Consider the following 23792-nt stretch of genomic DNA (forward strand, 5'->3'; position numbering starts at 1 on the left):
TGAAGGCACCATTAATGCTGAAAGGTACATACAGGTTTTGGAGCAACATATGTTACCATCCAAGCAACTTTATCATGGACGCCCCTGCTTATTTCAGCAAGACAATGCCAAGCCACGTGTTACAACAGCGTAGCTTCATAGTAAAAGAGTGGCCTGCCTGTAGTCCAGGCCTGTCTCCCATTGGAAATGTGTGGTGCATTATGAAGCCTAAAATACCACAACGGAGACCCCCGGACTGTTGAACAACTTAAGCTGTACATCAAGCAAGAATGGGAAAGAATTCCACCTGAAAAGCTTGAAAAATTGGTCTCCTCAGTTCCCAAACAATTATTGAGTGTTGTTAAAAGGAAAGGCCATGTAACACAGTGGTAAAAATGCCCCTGTGACAACTTTTTTGCAATGTGTTGCTGCCATTAAATTCTAAGTTAATGATTATTTGCAAAAAAAAATTTTTTTCAGTTCGAATATTAAACATCTTGTCTTTGCAGTCCATTCAATTGAATAAAAGTTGAAAACAATTTGCAAATCATTGTATTCTGTTTTTATGTAACATTTACACAACTACCAACTTCACTGGTTTTGGGTTTTGTAGAAAAGATGCAATACCACCCTCAAAAAACAAGTATTTGGTATTCAATCAATAGTAGAGGCTAAGTGACTTCTCCTCAAAGTGCCGCTTCCTTTTTTTTGCCGACTTTCCTCGTCCATTCTCTGTGGTGTGAACCATCTCCAATGAAACAGAGGCGACTAATCTGCCTGGCAACAAGCTGGCAAGCAAGTATCATCACCGGGAATAATAATCCCAGCCATTCTTGCTGATCCGTGTTGTTGTGAATGTTAGTTCGCTAAAATATGAAATAAATACACAGCATCTCACTGTAAATGTGTGCACTGCAGTTTTCCAGGTAATTCATACTATTTATTTTAAATAAATAAAAAAGCAATATCTAATACTACATTATAGGCAGCAGATGTGAAGTACATGAAGGCCAACAACATGAAGGATTAATCCCAAAGAGTTTAAGATGGCTGCAATCAACCCAAGCTTGGGTGCATGCATGCATGGATACATGGATGCATGAATGGATGGTTGCATGGATGGATTGATAGTTAGATGGATTATGTACGACTTAGTTTTTTGCACGTGCCGACGCGAAAACATGCACGTGATGTGCAGCCGAGGAGGTCAACAGCTGCATGTGCACGATGAAGCCTCCCACGGTGCAATCACTGACATGCTGCTTTTTGCTTTGCCAGTTTAAATCAATGCCATTGCAATCAGTAATGATAATAATAACAACAATGCACATGTCCTTTTGTTTTGGAACTACTAGTTCCCAGTACTTCCACTGACCCTTCTTCATTCCACAGCAAGGCAGGATAAATATTGAGTTTGTTGTGGCTTTATGCATGAACAAATATAGTATATTTATGCAGGCAGCGGCATTGTATGTGTACTATGGATCAATAAATACTTAATCTCGGTTCATTTTGTGCTCTTTGATTTTTTTTAGTTTCTTATTCAACACAAAATTAACCATAAAATGTCACAAGGAATGCTCGAGAAGTCATTCTGTACTCTATTAATTTAGTTTTTACATATATGAAAAATGACGTATAATCAATGAAAAGAAAATACAAATACTGTACATACAAATTATTAGGGGTTTTTTTCTGCTTTGGGAATGTAACTTTTAATTTAAAATAAAGGTTGAAAACAATTTAATGATACATTATTTAATTATGCCTAGTATCATGGAAAAAATAGAAATGACTAGTTTTAGTGGTTATTTTCTGCTCAGTGAATTTTATTTAAAATATTTAATCAAAATTATGAAGGTGTACTTTTGTGTTGTGATTTTATTTAATCAAAAAAAAGCTATATTAAATTTTGTTTAAAAATATTGATAATTACTTTTGTGGTCTGTGAATAAATACTGTATTTTTAAATAAAGTATTTTTAATATTGTGTTTTTATTGCCAAATACTCAATGAAAAAAATACATACAAATTATTAGCAGTTATTCTTTGCTGTGTGAATGTAATTTTATTTCAAAATAATAACGATAAATACATTAGAAATTATAAAAGTAATTTTTTGCTCTTGGATTTTTTTGTTTTGCTTTTCAGTGACAAATATGAAAAAAAATACATAAAACCTTTTTAGGCGTTATATTGTGCTCCGGAATGTAAATTCTATTCTACAAAATGTTTAATGAATTTTTGTGCTCTGGTAATTATTGTCTTTTTTATTGAAAAGAATTCAAGGAAGAAATAAAATAAAATATATAAAGGGGTCATTTTGTGCCGAGTGATTTTTGTTTTTTATTCCATAAAATTGTATTAAAAAATGATTGAGAAGTCAATTTGTGCTCTGTGTATGTATATATTTTTTTCAAACATATTTAATAAAATTAAATGAAAATAAATTATGAAGCATCCCTTTACTGATTGTGTGTTTTTTTTTAAGTTATTAATATTATTTTTTACAAATCAACAGTGAAAAAAAATACAAATACACTTAAATTATTATCAGTTATGTTTTCGCTTTGTGAATGTAATTTATCTTTTAAATATTGTTTTTTTAAATGATTGAGGACTCTTTTTGTGCTCTGGGAATTTTATTAGTGAAAAAAAAATCTATAAAAAAACTACATACGTATTATTATACACATTATATTACATAAATTATTATAAATTATTTTGTGCTCTGTGAATGTATTTTTTGTTGTAAAATAAATGTTTATCTTGTGTTTAAATTTTTAAGGGGTCATTCTGTGCTCTGTGATGTTTTTTGTTTTTTGGGACATCTCCGCTCGGGATGGTGTCCTGCTGGCCCCACTATGGACTGGACTCCCACTATTATGTTGGATCCACTATGGACTGGACTTTCACAATATTATGTCAGACCCACTCGACTTCCATTGCTTTCGGTCTCCCCTAGAGGGGGGGGGGTACCCACATATGTGGTCCACTCCAAGGTTTCTCATAGTCATTCACATCGACGTCCCACTGGGGTGAGTTTTTCCTTGCCCTTATGTGGGCTCTGTACCGAGGATGTCGTTGTGGCTTGTGCAGCCCTTTGAGACACTTGTGATTTAGGGCTATATACGTAAACAAACATTGATTGATTGATTGATTCACAAGAATTCCAGGAAAAATATTAACTAAAAAAACTACAAAGGGGCAATTTTGTGCTGTGTAATTTTTGGTGTTGTTATTATATTAACAAAAAAATAATTGGAAAAAAATAATGAATTTAATGGCAGTGATATTTTGTGCTTTGTGGTTGTGTTTACTTAATAAATTTAAAAAAAAAGAAAAAATATGCCTTGGGAGGTAGTAGAGTGTATTATCTCTCGCTCGCTCATTCTCTCTCTCTCTCTCTCTCTCTCTCTCTCTCTCTCTCTCTCTCTCTCTCTCTCTCTCGCTCTCTCTCTCTCTCTCTCTCTCTCCCAGTGTGTGTGTGTGTGTGTGTGATGCTGCAGCTTCCCTCCAGTGCGAGTCGACTCCAGTAAACAGCAGTCATGGCGACAGTGCTCCAACAGCCGCTCAGTCTGGATCGAGGTAAAGGCACATTTCTTGCTATTCTCACCTTTTTATAGCACAATCCATCGCAGTTTCATGCAAATCTCACGTCGTCAGACGGGACTGCACATGATGATGATGAAGAAGAAGAAGAAGAAGAAACGTCATTCATGTGTGTGCCGATAGACCGTGCACGGCGTTGCGTTCACGTCCTGCATCGTTTTTAATATCAGTACTCATCCTAATGATTATTATGCAAAAAAAATAAACCGCGTTCACTGCAATCCACATGCAGGTCATGGGAGGCAACTTTCATATTCCACCATGGCTGCAGCCATTCTAGTACTATTCCTACAATATTGTTATGTCTGCTTCAGCCTATGTCGGTTTAAAGTGTGACAGGGTGCAAACATTAGAGTTGCAAACTACAACCGCAAACCCAAAACATGTGGTCCATTTAAAATCAGTTATGATAATTGGTGATTTTTATTGTCACACATTTCAACGTGAAACTGCGTCCACGTGGCGTGCATGCTCAAATATGATGTTGGCCATAAGCTCACAGAAAAGAGATATATTCCCTGCACCAAACGCGGACAGTATCAGTCATCTGAGATATAGTTATAAATACATTTATGACCACAAGCTGACACCGGAAAATCGTCGCATCGCCTTCGCCTCCAGGAAAAAGGCGGGAAAAAAAATGTGTTTTTTCCTCATATGACACATGCAGAGGTAAAACAGACAGCAACTAGCAGAGCGTGTGCACTGATTCATCCAGACCTAACAAGTCAGCAACCTAAACGGGTTGTTGTCGACATCAGAACAGGACGCGAACAGGATGACTTGGTGCAATGTGAACGGAGTGAGGTTCCGACATGCTAGCAGGCAGTGTGATAGCGTTTATAATATCCATCCATCCATCCATCCACCCATTCTCTACCGCGTGTCCCTCTCGGGGTCACGGGGGGCTGGAGCCTTATCCAGGGTACATCCTGGACAAGTCGCCACCTCATCGCAGGGCCCGTTTATAATACATGCGGATAAAAACAGGCAGCAGCAAGCAGAGGGCGGTGTTGAGTCAGACCTGACTAAGCAGCAGCCTAAACGGGCTGTGGTATGCATCAAAACAGAAATTAACGGGAAGCTTTGTCGCAGAGTGAGGTTCCAACTGGTCAGCAGCTTTTGTTTGTCCGAAAATGGCCGATTTTAAAGACCGTGTGAATAAAGCCTCGTAAACCAGCAGAGGACGTAATCGAGTCAGGTATAACTCGTTAGCTGCCTAAAGGGGCTGTTGTGGACATCAAAACCAGCAATTAACGGCACGATTCGGTGCAGAGGGAGGTTCCAACTTGTCAGTGGCCTTTGTTACCTGACAAGAAAAACAGTTTTCAACAAGCAGGGTAGATCTAAAACTGGCAGCCACCAACAGATAGGCATAATGATTAGTTAGCAGCCTAAACGGGCTGTTCTTTTAGTTAGCCTTTATTCGTCTTTAAAAACAAAACGTTTTAACAGGCAGTGTGATCAGAGCCCATGATGCATTCAGATATGAAAGCCAGACCTGAGTCAGGCCTAACAAATTACCCGCCTAAACAGGCTGGTGTCAACAACAAAAAAACAGGCAGTAAACAGGAGTGAGGCTCCAACTAGTTAGAAGCCTCCGTTACCAGTTTAACAACAGGCAGTGACACAAGGTTTATGATACACGCAGATCTAAAACTGGCAGCAGAAGGCGTATTTGATTCAGCCCTGACTAGTTAGCAGCCTAAACGGGCTCTCAGTTAGCAGCCTTCATCCGTCATAAAAAAAAAAGTTTTGTAGGCATTGTGACCAGAACCTCATCATGATGCATTCAGATACAAAACCAGCAGCGGGGCATCATTGAGTTAGGCCAAACAAGTTACCTGCCTAAACGGGCTGTGGTGCAGACGTCAAAATGAGAAATAAACTGGAAGATTCGGTACAAAATGAAGTTCCAACTTGTCAGTGGCCTTTGTTACCTGAAAAAATTAGTTACATCTACTTGAGTAACTTTTGGGATAAATTGTACTTCTAAGAGTAGTTTTAATGCAACATGCTTTTACTTTTACTTGAGTATATTTATAGAGAAGAAACGCTACTTTTACTCCGCTACTTTTATCTACATTCAGCTCGCTACTCGCTACTAATTTTTATCGATCTGTTAATGCACGCTTTGTTTGTTTTGGTCTGTCAGACAGACCTTCATAGTGCCTGCGTTTCAACAAATACAGTCACTGGTGACGTTCACTCCGTTCCACCAATCAGATGCAGTCACTGGTGACGTTGGACCAATCAAACAGAGCCAGGCGGTCACATGACCTGACTTAAACAAGTTGAAAAACTTATTGGGGTGTTACCATTTAGTGGTCAATTGTACGGAATGTGTACTGTACTGTGCAATCTACTAATACAAGTTCCAATCAATCAATCAAAAGTGTGAAGGAAAAAAGACAATTTTTTATTTCAACGTACACCCCGTCAAAAGCCTAAAGACTGACTGCACAGTTCCTGTCTTCACAATAAAAGTGCCGCTCCATCGCGCCTGCGCTTTCAAAATAAGAGTCTCCGAAAGCCTGCGCAAACAAGCTAGCAAGCTACGGAGTTTGCCGCCAATGTATTTCTTGTAAAGTGTATAAAAACGAATATGGAAGCTGGACATATAAGATGCCAAAAACCAACCACTTTCATGTGGTATTAGACAGAAAGGAGGAACTTTTTTTCTCCTCCATTTGAAAACGTGGACGTTTGTCATCACTACTGTCTGATTACAATCAATGCAAGTCATCAGAATCAGGTAATACACCAACTTATATTCTTGTCTTCATGAAAGAAAGGAATCTATATGTGTTAAACATGCATGTATATTCATTAAAACACTATTAACATGTAAACAAAAACGGCAAAAAAAATAAATATAAATTATATACTGTATATATCAATGTATGTATATATATATATATATATATATATATATATATATATATATATATATGTGTGTGTATATATATATATATGTATATATGTGTGTGTGTGTATGTATATATATATATATATATATATATATATATATATATATATATATATATATATATATATATATATATATATATATATATATATATATGATGTGTGTGTGTATGTTACTCATCAGTTACTCAGTACTTGAGTAGTTTTTTTACAACATACTTTTTACTTTTACTCAAGTAAATATTTGGGTGACTACTCCTTACTTTTACTTGAGTAATAAATCTCTAAAGTAACAGTACTCTTACTTGAGTACAATTTCTGGCTACTCTACCCACCTCTGGTAACAGGCAAGGTTTATGATACTTGCAGATCTAAAACTGGCAGCCACCAGCAGAGAGCGTAATTGACAAAAATCTGACTAATTAGCAGCCTAAACGGGCAGTTAGTTAGTTAGCAGCTTTCATTCGTCATAAAAAAAAAATAATGTTTTGCTGGCAGTGTGACCAGAGCCTCATCATGTTGAAAGATACGAAACCAACAGAGGGCATCATTGAGTCAGGCCTAACAAGTTACCTGTCTAAACGGGCTGTTGTACATATCGAAATTGGCAATACAAGGGAAGATTCGGCGCAGAGTGGGGTTCCAACTTATCAGTGGCCTTTGTTACAAGGGAAAAAAGTTTTTAACAACAGGGAACCTTTATGATACTTGCAGATCTAAAGGGGGCGTAATTAACTCAAATCTGACTAATTAGCAGCCTAAATGGGCTGTATTTTGTTAGCAGCCTTCATTTGTCATAAAACAGTTGTTTTTACAGGCAGTGAGACCAAAGCCTCATCACGATGCATTCAGATACGAAACCAGCAGAGGGCATCATTGAGTCAGGCCTAACAAGATACCTGCCTAAACGGGCTGTCGTAGAAAAATCAAACCGGAAATAAACAGGAAGATTCGGAGCATAGTGAGGTTCCAACTTGTCAGTAGCATGCTCTACCTGGAAAAAAAAACAGTTTTTAACAACAGGCAGCTTGACAACATTTATGATACTTGCAGATCCGAAACTGGCAGCCACCAGCAGAGGGCGTAATGATTCAAATCTGACTAGTTCGCAGCCTAAACGGGCTGTTAGTTGGTTAGCAGCCTTCATTTGACACAAAAAAACTGTTTTTACAAGCAGTTTGACCAGAGCCTCATCACGATGCATTCAGATACGAAACCAGCAGAGGGCATCATTGAGTCAGGCCTAACAAGATACCTGCCTAAACGGGCTGTCGTAGAAAAATCAAACCGGAAATAAACAGGAAGATTCGGAGCATAGTGAGGTTCCAACTTGTCAGTAGCATGCTCTATCTAAAAAAAACTGTTTTTAACAACAGGCAGTGTGACAAAGTTTATGATACTTGCAGATCTAAAACTGGCAGCCACCAGCAGAAGGCGTAATGATTCAAATCTGACTAGTTCACAGCCTAAAAGGGCTGTTAGTTAGTTATCAGCCTTCATTTAGCACAAAAAAGCTGTTTTTACAAGCAGTTTGACCCATACTTGCCAACCTTGAGACCTCTGAATTCGGGAGATGGGGGTATTTCTTATATATATAATAATTTCTTATATATATATATAATAATAATCCGTTCATGAAAGAGTATAAACGTTCGGGCACCATGTTCAATGGCGAAGTCTGATCTACAAAATGTGCAGGCAGCATACTCCTTCCCCTTCGAGCTGTCCTGGATGAACTGAAATTATTTTTTCCAATCATTTTGGAACTTGCAAGCGTACTTCTTCTTCTTACTCGTCGTCGCCATGACTGTCTCTTCTGCGTTCTTCTGCTTCGTCTCTCTGTTATGTTTTTGGACATTACTACTTGCCGTAGTTTTGAAGCAATGCATGATGGGAATCCGGATGTTGTGTGTCAGTGTATTAACGTGCCGGCTGGAATAAACACATGCTGAGAGATAGCTCCGTGCCTGCCTACTTTATGGGTTATAGATAAACCTATGGATAACGGAGACATATATAATAGTCTCCTTTTCAGGTGAGAGAGGACGTTAAAGGCAGTGCCTTTAAGGCACGCCCCCAATATTGTTGTCCAGGTGGAAATTGGGAGAAATTCGGGAGAGTGGTTGTCCCGGGAGATTTTCGGGAGGGGCACTGAAATTCGGGAGTCTCCAGGGAAATTCGGGAGGGTTGGCATGTATGGTTTGACCAGAGCCTTATCACGATGCATGCATATATGAAACCAGCAGAGGGTGCCATTGAGTCAGGCTCTACAAGTTACCTGCCTAAACGGGCTGTTGTAGACAAAAAAACAGGAAGTGAACGGTAGTGAATGCGTTTTATCATTAATACCGTTTATCGTCAAATCCCAACTCTGTAAAAAGAAGGACCCTAAAATTTTAAAGCGAAAAACTGGCAACTCACTCGTAAGAATTTTACTGTAATAACAGTCGTGCTATGTAAAAACAAGGACCATAGATCTGGCAGTTTAGTCCTCAACATTTTACCGAAATAATAATAATGGTACCGTTTTTCAGTTTATATTAATTTGGTGTAAAAAAAAACACCAAATAATGGCATTCAGTCAGAATTTTACCGTAAAATTTCCATATTTCTTATTACAGTGACAGTCCTAAAATAATCCTTCAACATCTGTTCCCCGGGAAAAAGGCTGTAGGTATGCTGACACGGCTTGTTGTAGACACTCAGCACCAAGGGTTGGAATTGGGGGTTAAATCACCAAAAATGATTTACGGGCGCGGTCACTGCTGCTACTCAGTGCTCCCCTCACCTCCCAGGGGGTGATCAAGGGTGATGGGTCAAATGCAGAGTATAATTTCACCACACATAGTGTGTGTGTGTGTGACAATCATTGGTACTTTAACTTTAACTTTAACTTCAGGAATTAAACATGAAGCTTTGGTGCAATGTGAATGGAGTGAGGTTCCCCAGGTTGGTAAAGTTAGTACAGCTTCTTTCCATGTTGCTAATATTAAATTAGTTGCACGCTATTTCTATTCAGCGTATTGGACGCAGAGATGTTTTGGGGTTTTTTTTCAAGGTTTGAGTCTGGGGGTCCTTAGGCATTGGTTTGCATGTCTTCATCTGGGAGTGTCATTAAGGAAGAAATTGAAAACTTTCCATGGAATGTTGGGTCAGGTCAGGACAAACACGCCTCTTCCTGTTCCTGTTTGAGGAAATGATTGTGATGAACCAGCACCAGAACCCTCTCTGTTCCTTCCTGCCTGTCACATGTCTCGCAGTGGTCATTTCGTGAGCGCTATCCCCTGCAGCCACGTCGTGTTTTTATTTATTTCTGTCACGGTGCATTCAATGCCTGGTCCCGCAGTGCATTTGATGACCTACTTGAGCACAATAGCGCCGAGCGGAGTGCATCCCGAGCTGGGAATCTGTGCAGTTGACTGGAGAGCCACCCTGGGATGTTGACACAATCCATCACATAAGCGGCCGCCGCATTCGCGTTGTTTTCACACCGCCTGGTCTATAGTTTTTTTGGTTATCTATCTGAGCCTCGCGGCGCGAACGAGAGGCCTGGCGGGCAGCCGCCAGCCGTCTTCATTACCGCAGAGTTATGGAGCTCGGTGTCAACAAGGGACACTTATTACCAGGCGCTATGCTTTGGAGCACAATTACGCTGTCATGTAAGCACCGTTTTTGTGTGTCGTTTGGCAATGCTGAAAACACAGATGCTACCGAACAACGCTTGCACTAATTTATCTCAAACAAAACATGTTTGACTTTAAAATCAGGTTAGCTAAAACTGCAGTCAATGAGGTACTATCCAGTGGTTCTTAAAGGGGAACATTATCCATACTTGCCAACCTTGAGACCTCCAATTTCGGGAGGTGGGGGTGGGGGGTGGGGAGGGGGCGTGGTTAAGATAGATATATATATATATATATATATATATATATATATATATATATATATAAGAAATACTTGACTTTCAGTGAATTCTAGCTATATATATATATATATATATATATATATATATATATATATATATATATATATATATATATATATATAAATAAAATAAATACTTGAATTTCAGTGTTCATTTACAAACTACAACCCACAAACACTTTAGAGTTAGGCTCCACCATCAGAATGTGTACTTAAACTTATAAAGATCACATGGATATTATTTAGTGAGTTGATTCACCAAAACTAACCTGTTATACAGGAGGAAAAAGCACACAGGACGTTTCAATTGTTCACAGACTGGTCGCGCTCATCAGAATGACAAGACACTTCCGGTGTGCAAGTGATAGTATTAAATTGGGAAGAAACGCCCTACTGCCCCCTACTGACCAATGTGAATACTGATAAATGTGTAATGACAGCTCCAAAAACGAATTCAAACCACAAAATAAAATAAATATATCAACACAAAAATGTGACACATTATAGGTGGGTCACATATGCATGTACAGTAGATGGCAGTATTGTCCTGTTTAAAAGTGTCACAACATTGCTGTTTACGGCAGACGAACTGCTTTACGGTAGACACTGTTGTTGTGTGTTGTCAACACGTCACTCAGGTCCGCCTGAATTTCGGGAGTTTTTCGGGAGAAAATTTGTCCCGGGAGGTTTTCGGGAGAGGCGCTGAATTTCGGGAGTCTCCCGGAAAATCCGGGAGGGTTGGCAAGTATGCATTATCACAATTTCAGAAGGGTTAAAACCATTAAAAATCAGTTCCCAGTGGCTTATTTTATTTTTCGAAGTTTTTTTCAAAATTTTACCCATCACGCAATATCCCTAAAAAAAGCTTCAACGTGCCTGATTTTAACCATCGTTATATACACCCGTCCATTTTCCTGTGACGTCACACAGTGATGCCAATACAAACAAACATGGCGGTTAGAACAGCAAGGTATAGCGACATTAGCTCGGGTTCAGACTCGGATTTCAGCGGCTTAAGCGATTCAACAGATTACGCATGTATTGAAACGGATGGTTGTAGTGTGGAGGCAGGTAGCGAAAACGAAATTGAAGAAGAAACTGAAGCTATTGAGCCATATCGGTTTGAACCGTATGCAAGCGAAACCGACGAAAACGACACGACAGCCAGTGACACGGGAGAAAGCGAGGACGAATTCGGCGATCGCCTTTTAACCAACGATTGGTATGTGTTTGTTTGGCATTAAAGGAAACTAACAACTATGAACTAGGTTTATAGCATATGAAATACATTTGGCAACAACATGCACTTTGAGAGTGCAGACAGCCCAATTCAGGCGCGCTAAGAACATATATTTTTTCCACGATTTCAGCACTCAGGTTAACCATACCTAAATAGACACAAAATACTGCATTACACAAGACTCGAATGATTAAAAAAAAAATGTTTTTAAGCTAAATTATTGGTAAACACAGTTTATGTATAATAATTTACGTAAAACCGCGAGTAATGAATAAAGTTTTCATCAATTAATATATTCTGTAGACATACCCTCATCCGCTCTCTTTTCCTGAAAGCTGATCTGTCCAGTTTTGGAGTTGATGTCAGCAGGCCAGGGAAGCTAGGGTCGATATTCTTCTCTTGATCATCTTCGGTTCATTCTTGCCATCTCTGTCATAGCATAGCTTTTGTCGGTAAAGTGTGCGGAACAAACGACTGACCATTTCCTCGGCTTTCCCCACACCCTCGTATTTTGAACAAATTTCGTCCAATTTCTTGCCACTGGCAGACCGGGGTGGTGGTTCCTCTCTTTAAGAAGGGGAACCGGAGGGTGTGTTCCAACTATCGTGGGATCACACTCCTCAGCCTTCCCGGTAAGGTCTATTCAGGTGTACTGGAGAGGAGGCTACGCCGGATAGTCGGACCTCGGATTCAGGAGGAACAGTGTGGTTTTCGTCCTGGTCGTGGAACTGTGGACCAGCTCTATACTCTCGGCAGGGTCCTTGAGGGTGCATGGGAGTTTGCCCAACCAGTCTACATGTGCTTTGTGGACTTGGAGAAGGCATTCGACCGTGTACCCCGGGAAGTACTGTGGGGAGTGCTCAGAGAGTATGGGGTAACGGACTGTCTTATTGTGGCAGTTCGCTCCCTGTATGATCAGTGTCAGAGCTTGGTCCGCATTGCCGGCAGTAAGTCGGACACGTTTCCAGTGAGGGTTGGACTCCGCCAAGGCTGCCCTTTGTCACCGATTCTGTTCATAACCTTTATGGACAGAATTTCTAGGCGCAGTCAGGGCGTTGAGGGTATCTGGTTTGGTGGCTGCAGGATTAGGTCTCTGCTATTTGCAGATGATGTGGTCCTGATGGCTTCCTCCGGCCAAGATCTTCAGCTCTCACTGGATTGGTTCGCAGCCGAGTGTGAAGCGACTGGGATGGGAATCAGCACCTCCAAGTCCGAGTCCATGGTTCTCTCCCGGAAAAGGGTGGAGTGCCATCTCCGGGTTGGGGAGGAGATCTTGCCCCAAGTGGAGGAGTTCAAGTACCTCGGAGTCTTGTTCACGAGTGGGGGAAGAGTGGATCGTGAGATCGACAGGCGGATCGGTGCGGCGTCTTCAGTAATGCGGACACTGTATCGATCCGTTGTAGTGAAGAAGGAGCTGAGCCGGAAGACAAAGCTCTCGATTTACCGGTCGATCTACGTTCCCATCCTCACCTATGGTCATGAGCTTTGGGTCATGACCGAAAGGACAAGATCACGGGTACAAGCGGCCGAAATGAGTTTCCTCCGCCGAGTGGCGGGGTTCTCCCTTAGAGATAGGGTGAGAAGCTCTGTCATTCGGGGGGAGCTCAAAGTAAAGCCGCTGCTCCTCCACATCGAGAGGAGCCAGATGAGGTGGTTCGGGCATCTGGTCAGGATGCCACCCGAACGCCTCCCTAGGAAGGTGTTTCGGGCACGTCCGACCGGTAGGAGGCCACGGGGAAGACCCAGGACACGCTGGGAAGACTATCTCTCCCGGCTGGCCTGGGAACGCCTCGGGATCCCCCGGGAGGAGCTGGACGAAGTGGCTGGGGAGAGGGAAGTCTGGGCTTCCCTGCTTAAGCTGCTGCCCCCGCGACCCGACCTCGGATAAGCGGAAGAAGATGGATGGATGGATTCTTGCCACTTTCGCATCTTTGGGCCACTGGTGCAACTTGAATCCGTCCCTGTTCGTGTTGTTACACCCTCCAACAACACACCGACGAAAGTGAGAAAATGGCGGATTGCTTCCCGATGTGACGTCACGTTGCGACGTCATCGCTCCGAGAGCGAATAACAGAAAGGCGTTTAATTCGCCAAAATTCACCCATTTAGAGTTCGGAAATCGGTTAAAAAAATATATGGTCTTTTTTCTGCAACATCAAGGTATATATTGACGCTTACATAGGTCTGGTGATAATGTTCCCCTTTAACCTGGGTTCGATAGAACCCTAGGGGTTCGGTGAGTCGGCCTCAGGGGTTCGGCGGACCCTGCGCCGCGGATGTCAAAACACACCTGACTCATTGTGTAAATAAAAACTTCTCCATATCAGCATATTATGGATACGGCAACAGCAGAAGTCACACTGATTTGCAGGTGTGTAAATTGTTGTGAGTTCATGCACTGTGTTGGTTTTGTTCTTTGAACAAGCTGATGTTCATGCACGGTTCATTTTGTGCACCGGTGAAAAAACATATAACTTTAGGGTTCGGTGAATGTGCATATGAAACTGGTGGGGTTCGGTACCTCCAACAAGGTTAAGAACCACTAAAAGCAGCGATAGGATTTGCATTTTTAAGTTAAGGCTTAAAATATCAAAATGACTCCAAAGGTGTCTGAAACTAGAGGTTCTGCGTTTTCCGGGGGCTAATCACAGGAGGGCGAGGTTTCTGCAGAAAAGAGCGTCGTCGTCAGTCTGCACGAAGGAGAGGGACATGTGCAGAAAAGTTAGAAGTTTGGAGTTTATTTTGAACATGTATAAAGTTTCAATATGATACATCACATATTGTACATATTTTAATTTTTTCCTTTCAACATGTCTGAAAAGGAGTAGGTAGAAGCAACACTTATTTAATTCTACCTTGTTTTTTTTTTACTTCCCAGCAATTACTAACACATTTGCCCACTTCCTGTTCTCAATTTGTACACAACTTACATCAAATCACTCTAAATACAACAGTTCTCTTCATAAATACTTAAGTCAGTTATGATTCACTTAATGGAATACATGCTATATCCTTTTCAATAGGTTCAAGACATTTATCATAAGTCTTCTTCTTTGTACTTTGTGAACACTTGCACTTTGAACAGTCTCTTAAACTGGATCATATCAGTACATTGTTTGACTTATTTTCTTAATCCATTCCATTATTTAATTCCACATACGGATATGCTAAAGGTCTTAAGTGTTGTACGTGCATACAAAAGTTTTAAGTAGAGATGTAAATGCTTTAAAATGTAATATCGGAAATTATCGGTATCGTTTTTTTTTTTTATTATCGGTATCAGTTTTTTTATTTTTTATTTTTTATTAAATCAACATAAAAAACACAAGATACACTTACAATTAGTACACCAACCCAAAAAACCCTCCCTCATTCACACTCATTCACAAAAAAGGGTTGTTTCTTTCTGTTATTAATATTCTGGTTCCTACATTATATATCAATATATATCAATACAGTCTGCAAGGGATACAGTCCGTAAGCACACATGATTGTGCCTGCTGCTGGTCCACTAATAGTACTAACCTTTAACAGTTAATTTTACTCATTTTCATTAATTACTAGTTTCTATGTAACTGTTTTTATATTGTTTTACTTTCGTTTTTATTCAAGAAAATGTTTTTAATTCATTTATCTTATTTTTTTTTTTTTTTTTTTTTTAAAGGACCTTATCTTCACCATACCTGGTTGTCCAAATTAGGCATAATAATGTGTTAATTCCACGACTGTATATATCAGTATCGGTTGATATCGGTATCGGTAATTAAGGGTTTGGTCAATATCGAAATATCGGATATCGCCAAAAAGACATTATCGGACATCCCTAGTTTTAAGTTAGATTGTTCTCTAAGGTTATATTTCTCCTCTTTTGTTAAGAAGAATTGTTGTACATTCTTAGGTAGCAGGTTATAGTTTGTTTTGTACATAATTTTATCTGTTTATAAATTTACCAAATCATTTTTTATTTTGGATTCAATAAATAAAGGGTTTGTATGTTTTCTATATCCAACATTATGTGCTATTCTAACTGACCTTTTTTGTAACACGGTTAGTGACTGAAGCGTCCTTTTTTTCCAGTTATTTCCCCATATTTCTGCACAATAACTCAGATATGATAACACTTGCCAGCAGAAGAGAATATGGAGTGATTTATGGTTAAGTACCGGTACATATTTTGCTTTTTTCATTATTGAAATATTTCTTTCCACCTTATGTTTCATATTTTTTGTATGAGATTCATTTTATCATCTATTATAATGTGATTTGTTTTACTCTTTTTCAAAATCTACTCCGTCTATTTGTATTTGTGTTTGACTTTCTCTTCTGCTGTTACCGAATAGCATTATTTTAGTTTTACTGAGATTCAAAGATAGTCTGTTCTAATTTTTTTCATTTCCCCTGTGATTTGTATTAGCTTCTTTGTCATACTTGCCAACCCTCCCGGATTTTCCGGGAGACTCCCGAAATTCAGCGCCTCTCCCGAAAACCTCTCGGGACAAATTTTCTCCCGAAATGCAGGCGCAGCTGGAGGCCACGCCCCCTCCAGCTCCATGCGGACCTGAGTGACGTGTCGACAGCCTGTTTTCACGTCCGCTTTCCCACAATATAAACAGCGTGCCTGCCCAATCACGTTATAACTGTAGAATGATCGAGGGCGAGTTCTTGGTTTCTTATGTGGTTTTATTGTTAGGCAGTTTCATTAACGTCCTCCCAGCGCGGTAACAACACACAACAACAGCAGTCACGTTGTCGTCTACCGTAAAGCAGTTCGTCTGCCGTAAACAGCAATGTTGTGACACTCTTAAACAGGACAATACTGCCATCTACTGTACATGCATATGTGACAATAACATCTAGGGCTTTTAGAGAGTGCAGTGCACAACTGCACACACAACAAGGAGACGAAGCAGAATGCATCATCAGAGAGGGTGTTCAGCATGGTTAGAAAAATAGTGACAGAGAATAGAACAAGGATGGACAATTCAACCCTTAACGCAACAATGAGTAGATGAGTGTTATGTGTGTTTATATGTGTAAATAAATGAACACTGAAATTCAAGTATTTCTCGTATTTATATATATATATATATATATATATATATATATATATATATATATATATATATATATATATATAGCTAGAATTCACTGAAAGTCAAGTATTTCTTATATATATATATATATACAGTATATATATATGAAATACTTGACTTGGTGAATTCTAGCTGTAAATATACTCCTCCCCTCTTAACCACGCCCCCAACCACGCCCCCCCCCCCCCCCCCCCCACCTCCCGAAATCGGAGGTTTCAAGGTTGGCAAGTATGTTCTGTGTGTTCTCTCCTGAACAAAACACAGTTGTGTCATCTGCAAATAAAGTCTTTTGTAACTTTACAAATGTCGTTGATGTAAAAATTTAACAATTTTGGTCCAAGTACTGATCCCTGAGGTACGCCGCAAGATATATTTAGCGCTGTTGACATGTTTGTTTGACAAGTGATATTTTAATGGCCTGTTGGGTGTTTTCTTTTTACTGTTTGTTTTGGTTTTTGCTATGTGTATATATGTCTGATATTTTTATTTCCGACAGACCAAATATGTACAATACTTTCTCCGTCGTTTGTCATTGCATCGCGATCGCCTCCTTTGTACAGCCATTTGTGCCTAATTGTGAGATTTTGCTCTTACCATCCAAAACGTGCTAAATCAAGATGCAAACAGTTTCAACGTGAAATTATTACATTTTAATCCCCTCTTTGCATATGTGGGTGTTAGACTCTACTCGCATTCCGTTGTCGAACAGTCAGAGATCGGGTCTTCTGGAAGATTTCAGAGGAGCTTAATGAAACAGGGTTACATGTAAATGTTACAGCGTTGGTCTCACTCCTGAAAAAGCATTGTCGATTGCGTTTGTAAGCACCACAGAAAAACTTCTGCAAAAAGGTGAACCTCGATGAAGAATTCTTCACTCTCTTACAGCAAAAGAGCCAATAAGTCCAATGGGTAAAATAGTTCATGGTCCAAAAATGTGGCTGGGGCCCAGTCCAAGGCTATAGATGAGGAGAATTTACCATTTTCAGCTATTAAAGACTTGGGGTTACATATTCGGAGACATTATTTTTTTCAAGGGATTAGAAATACCAAAACACACAAATGTATCCAAAACAATAGATAGTGATAGCAGTCAGGCCGCATGGGCTTCCCTGGTTACAACCTACTGTACACATAATCTTCTGCAGCTCGACTCCTTGCTTCATAGTTTCTCATCAGTCAGCACATTCCTCACCTTGATTTGTTACTGCGAGGCAGGACTGGTAATGGAGCATCGCGAGCGGCTCGATCAATTGGTTCCATGTCAACTCGCTGTGGAGCACATGAAGAGTCTATGGATTTAAAAAAAAAAAAATTGCTGTAATGTCACATGCAGTCTAAAATCAATTAACACGGGGGTCAGCAACCCACGGCTCTCGAGCCGCATGCAGCTCTTTAGTGCCGTCCTAGTGTCTCCCTGGAGCATTGTTAAAAAATGTCTGTGATCATGTTTTGTTCAGTTATGTTTTGCTTGGTTTTTGGACACTTTTTAGTTCCTGGTTTCACTCCCTTGCTTTGTCACCATTGCAACCATTAGTTTCACCTGGTTCACATCCTCATGTCACGCACCTGACTCACGTTTTCACATTTTGAGTCACGCACCTGCTTTCACTGATCATGTCACTGCTATTTAAGCCAGTCTGTTTCTGTTGTTCGTCCTGGTGACATTCTGTCAGTACGTGGACCTTGGAGTTTGTTTTACCGGAATGCAAAGGAAAGTTGGCGCGGGCAAGGCGTGAATGTGAGTACATATTTTATTTTAACACTATAACTACAAAAAACGGTAGTAGAGGTAGAAAGGATAGATAGATATGATAGCGGTCACGCCAAGCCATTGTTTCCTGCACGTTTTTCATGCCACAGTAAGTGTTTTTGTTTATTGTTCATAGTTAATTGCCTTTGTGCTAGTCTTTTGGTTTCATTAGTCAAGTTTGTTCTCGCCATTTTGCGCGCCTTTTGTTTGCTTCTTTTTTTGTAGTTGTAGTGTTAAAATAAAATATGTACTCACATTCACGCCTTGCCCGCAATTTATAAGTTTATAGTTTATAAGTGTTCAAAGCGTTGGAAAAAAGTATAGTCTTGAAAATATTATTTATTATAAGTACAAAATCCACTTTTTAAAAAAAACTATGCAACCATAAAGCTACTGATTTGTTCCCTCACCCTTTCCCGTAGCTTTCGAGTTAATTAAATAGTGTTGTTGGGTTTTATTTTAGTCTGTAGCGTGACCTCCTCACAGATGTTCTGCATTCTCCGCCAGATGTTGCCCGAGCCATCGAGCTGCTGGAGAAGCTGCAGGAGTCGGGCGACGTTCCGGGTCACAAGCTGCAGTCCCTGAAGAAAGTGCTGCAGAGCGAGTTCTGCACAGCGATCAGAGAGGTAAGGAGGGGACGCTGGCGTCACCGTGCACTTCATCTACTGAGAAGACAGTTGGATGACTCGTCTCCTGGTGGCGGCGGAGACTCGTCTCGACAAATCAGCCTCCTGGTCGGGGGAAAAAGAAAAGGAAGACGAGCAAACGGGCCGTGAAGGATGCCAAGTTTTGAGAGCGAGCTGATCTTGCTGATGATCTTCAATCACCATGATTGACCTTTTGCATTTAAAATCTGCCAGCATGGAAGAATAGCGTCCTCTCGTTTCCACATTGCAGTACAATGCAGTACAAGTTCACCTGCACCTTCACCTTTCTCGACCCGCTGCAGTAATTATGTCCATTAGTGGCAGTCATGCCTCACGTACCCTCCATGTTTACAATGTAGAACATTCACTACCAAGCTCCTCCGCCTTTATACGCTCTTTAATGCAGCATGGCTGACTGATTCACTGTGAAATCAATTTAAACGGCTTCATTTAAAAGAGGTTTTTCTTGGCATGCGGTGTAGCAAAGTGTCTTTAAAAGACGCTCTAACACAATGTGTCGTTACCCCTGTCAGGTGTACCAGTACATGCATGAAACCATCACCGTCAACGGCTGCCCAGAGTATCAAGCCAGAGCCACCGCCAAGGTAACAACACAACAAGGTTGCATTTATGTACAGTTTTCAAGAAACCAAACATTTTGCTGTGGAAACAAAAGATTAAATGTGGAAATATTTGTGCTACTAATACTGAAAAGTCTGCCATAAAAAAAAAAGTAATAATATTTAGTAAAATAAAATAATATAATGCAAAAATATTTGTTTAAAACATCTATGTTTAATAAATGATTTTTTACATTATTTAACATTGTTTTGTGTTTGTATATTTGTATGTGCTTTGGGTTAGATACATTTGGCCGGGAGCCGGGCTATATATATTTATATATGTATATGTATGTATGTATGTATGTATGTATGTATGTATGTATGTATGTGTATATGTATGTATATGTGTATGTATATATGTATGTATGTGTGTATATATGTGTATATGTGTATGTGTATATGTATGTATATATATATGTATATATATGTGTGTGTGTATTCGTTAGGTCAGGAAAAACACGGAGGCTGTTTCATCCCTACAAGCCTGTTTCGCAGGTTTCCCTGCTCTTCAGGGGAGTTTATTCTGAATAAAATAAACTCTATATTAGGGGTGTGGGAAAAAATCGATTCCAATTCGAATCGCAATTCTCACGTTGTGCGATTCAGAATCGATTCCCATTTTTAAAAAATCTATTTTTTTTGTTTATTTATTTTATTTTTTATTTTATTTTATTTTTTCCATTTTTTTTAAATTAATCAATCAAAAAACAACACACAGCAATACCATAACAATGCAATCCAATTCCAAAACCAAACCCGACCCAGCAACACTCAGAACTGCAATAAACAGAGCAATTGAGAGGAGACACAAACACGACACAGAACAAACCAAAAGTAGTGAGACAAAAATGAATATTATCAACAGTATCAATATTAGTTACAATTTCAACATAGCAGTGATTAAAAATTCCTCATTGACATTATCATTAGACATTTATAAAAAAATTTTAAAAAGAACAATAGTGTCACAGTGGCTTACACTTGCATCGCATCTTATAAGCTTGACAACACACTGTGTCTAATATTTTCACAAAGATAAAATAAGTCATATTTTTGGTTCATTTAATAGTTAAAACAAATTTACATTATTGCAATCAGTTGATAAAACATTGTCCTTTACAATTATAAAAGCTTTTTACAAAAATCTACTACTCTGCTTGCATGTCAGCAGACTGGGGTAGATCCTGCGGAAATCCTATGTATTGAATGAATTTTGAATCGGGAAAATTTCGTTTTTGAATCGAGAATCGCGTTGAATAAAAAAAAAATCGATATTGAATCGAATCGTGGGACACCCAAAGATTTGCAGCCCTAATGTATATACACATAGACACGGTCGCTTGCATATTTGAAAAAAGATATATATATATATATACAAACCCCGTTTCCATATGAGTTGGGAAATTGTGTTAGATGTAAATATGAACGGAATACAATGATTTGAAAAATCTTTTCAACCCATATTCAATTGAATGCACCACAAAGACAACATATTTGATGTTCAAACTCATAAACTTTATTTTTTTTTTGCAAATAATAATTAACTTAGAATTTCATGGCTGCAACACGTGCCAAAGTAGTTGGGAAAGGGCATGTTCACCACTGTGTTACATGGCCTTTCCTTTTAACAACACTCAGTAAACGCTTGGGAACTGAGGAGACACATTTTTCAAGCTTCTCAGGTGGAATTCTTTCCCATTCTTGCTTGATGTACAGCTTAAGTTGTTCAACAGTCCGGGGGTCTCCTTTGTGGTATTTTAGGCTTCATAATGCGCCACACATTTTCACTGGGAGACAGGTCTATTTATGGGGATTTGCAGTTATGATAGACAATTTTGTCTGAATTATAAATGTAAGACGTCAGCCGTATTCGAAGACAGTAATGTCTTTGTTTTTAAGATAGCAACATTTCGTATCTTCAGACCTAAATGAACTGAAGACATATAGGTTTTGCGTGACTTCTTTCGAGCGGAATCTTACATTCTGTGCGACTTTATTGGCTCATTTAACAGTAATGCACACAATGACGTAAAGTAGGCTTCGCGCACATCTTAAAATATCTCTTCCATCAGTCAGCTACCGACATGAAAGCGCTCAGTTTAAACATGTTCGTCCTTGGCTAATAGGCCTAACCTATTGTTGCTGTTGATATGCGAGTGTAACGTTAGCATTGTGGCTAACAGAGTGTTGCTAACGTTGTGTCCTCCCATCCCACATTGACGTATGTGATATATTTCCCATCGCAGAGTTAAAAGGCGACCTTCAACAATTTTTCTCAAGGTCCTTGGGCGAGACGAAACAATTCGGCAAACACACACATACAACACACACACACACATACAACACACATTGCTGGAGGCTTTTTTGTTTTACACAGTCTCGTCCTCGCCACGAAGGACGGTGCTCTTTTTCCGCGAGCCCTGAGAGGGCTGGCATTTGCAACCTGAGCACGGTTTCACACCTCTTTCATCATCGCTCTTGCTGCCCTACTGGACACTTTATTAGGGAAACGATCTAATGAAAACATAGTCTATTTGTTCTATTACCTGTTTAGTCTGTGTGTAGCGCTGCTCATGCCTACAGTATTCCATTTGTTGTTGCTGCTACAAGAACCTTCCATTCCCTGAGGCCACGTGCTAATGTAATTTAAAGGAATACAACAGAATACGGGATGTATAAAATACGTCTCTAATTGATTAAGTATCGACATGAATTGTATGTAATTCTTTATTTTACATGTATCATGTTCTAATTATAATTCCGTCCTTTTTAGGTCCGCCTTCTTTTTCAAGTTTACCTCCAAAATACACCCTGAAATAACTTAACAAAACTGTTACCACGTTGTGTGCAAATAATGGATATGCATTCAAGGAAAACATTTCAAAAACGTTCCTGGATGACATTCTGACAATATAACTGCATTTGTGTACAAATATCGCAGTATTTTCTTGAGCAAATTTCAAATATGCAAGCGAATGTGTCTATGTGTTAGATGTAAATATAAACGGAATACAATGATATGCAAATCATTTTCAACCCATATTCAATTGAATATGCTACAAAGACAACATATTTGATGTTCAAACTGATAAACGTTGTTTTTTTTTGTGCAAATAATCATTAACTTTAGAATTTGATGCCAGCAACACGTGACAAAGAAGTTGGGAAAGGTGGCAATAAATACTGATCAAGTTGAGGAATGCTCATCAAACACTTATTTGGAACATCCCACAGGTGAACAGGCAAATTGGGAACAGGTGGGTGCCATGATTGGGTATAAAAGTAGATTCCATGAAATGCTCAGTCATTCACAAACAAGGATGGGGCGAGGGTCACCACTTTGTCAACAAATGCGTGAGCAAATTGTGGAACAGTTTAAGAAAAACCTTTCTCAACCAGCTATTGCAAGGAATTTAGGGATTTCACCATCTACGCTCCGTAATATCATCAAAAGGTTCAGAGAATCTGGAGAAATCACTGCACATAAGCAGCTAAGCCCGTGACCTTCGATCCCTCAGGCTGTACTGCATCAACAAGCGACATCAGTGTGTAAAGGATATCACCACATGGGCTCAGGACCACTTCAGAAACCCACTGTCAGTAACTACAGTTGGTCACTACATCTGTAAGTGCAAGTTAAATCTCTCCTATGCAAGGCAAAAACCGTTTATCAACAACACCCAGAAACGCCATCGGTTTCGCTGGGCCTGAGCTAATCTAAGATGGACTGATACAAAGTGGAAAAGTGTTCTGTGGTCTGATGAGTCCACATTTCAAATTGTTTTTGGAAACTGTGGACGTCGTGTCCTCCGGACCAAAGAGGAAAAGAACTATCCGGATTGTTGTAGGCGCAAAGTTCAAAAGCCAGCATCTGTGATGGTATGAGGGTGTATTAGTGCCCAAGACATGGGTAACTTACACATCTGTGAAGGCGCCATTAAGGCTGAAAGGTACATACAGGTTTTGGAGCAACATATGTTGCCATCCAAGCAACGT

At 39.6% G+C, this 23792-nt stretch overlaps 1 protein-coding gene across 2 annotated transcripts in view; it reads left to right on the plus strand.

Annotated features, from left to right (window-relative positions):
* Positions 1-3469: 3469 nt before the first annotated feature.
* Positions 3470-23792, plus strand: part of lin7a (lin-7 homolog A (C. elegans)) — a 29820-nt gene continuing 9497 nt past the window's right edge. The window contains exons 1-3 of one of the 2 annotated variants that reach the window (XM_061959636.1): positions 3470-3567; positions 19034-19152; positions 19707-19778. In XM_061959636.1, coding sequence (XP_061815620.1) covers positions 3528-3567; positions 19034-19152; positions 19707-19778 — 231 coding nt within the window. In that variant the 5' untranslated portion in view covers positions 3470-3527. Of the gene's footprint in view, positions 3568-18444; positions 18515-19033; positions 19153-19706; positions 19779-23792 lie in introns of those variants that run through there. The other variant, XM_061959637.1, reaches the window with a different exon arrangement.

Source organism: Nerophis lumbriciformis, linkage group LG05 (genome assembly GCF_033978685.3).
Source record: "Nerophis lumbriciformis linkage group LG05, RoL_Nlum_v2.1, whole genome shotgun sequence".
In the NCBI taxonomy this organism is placed as follows: Eukaryota; Metazoa; Chordata; class Actinopteri; order Syngnathiformes; family Syngnathidae; genus Nerophis; species Nerophis lumbriciformis.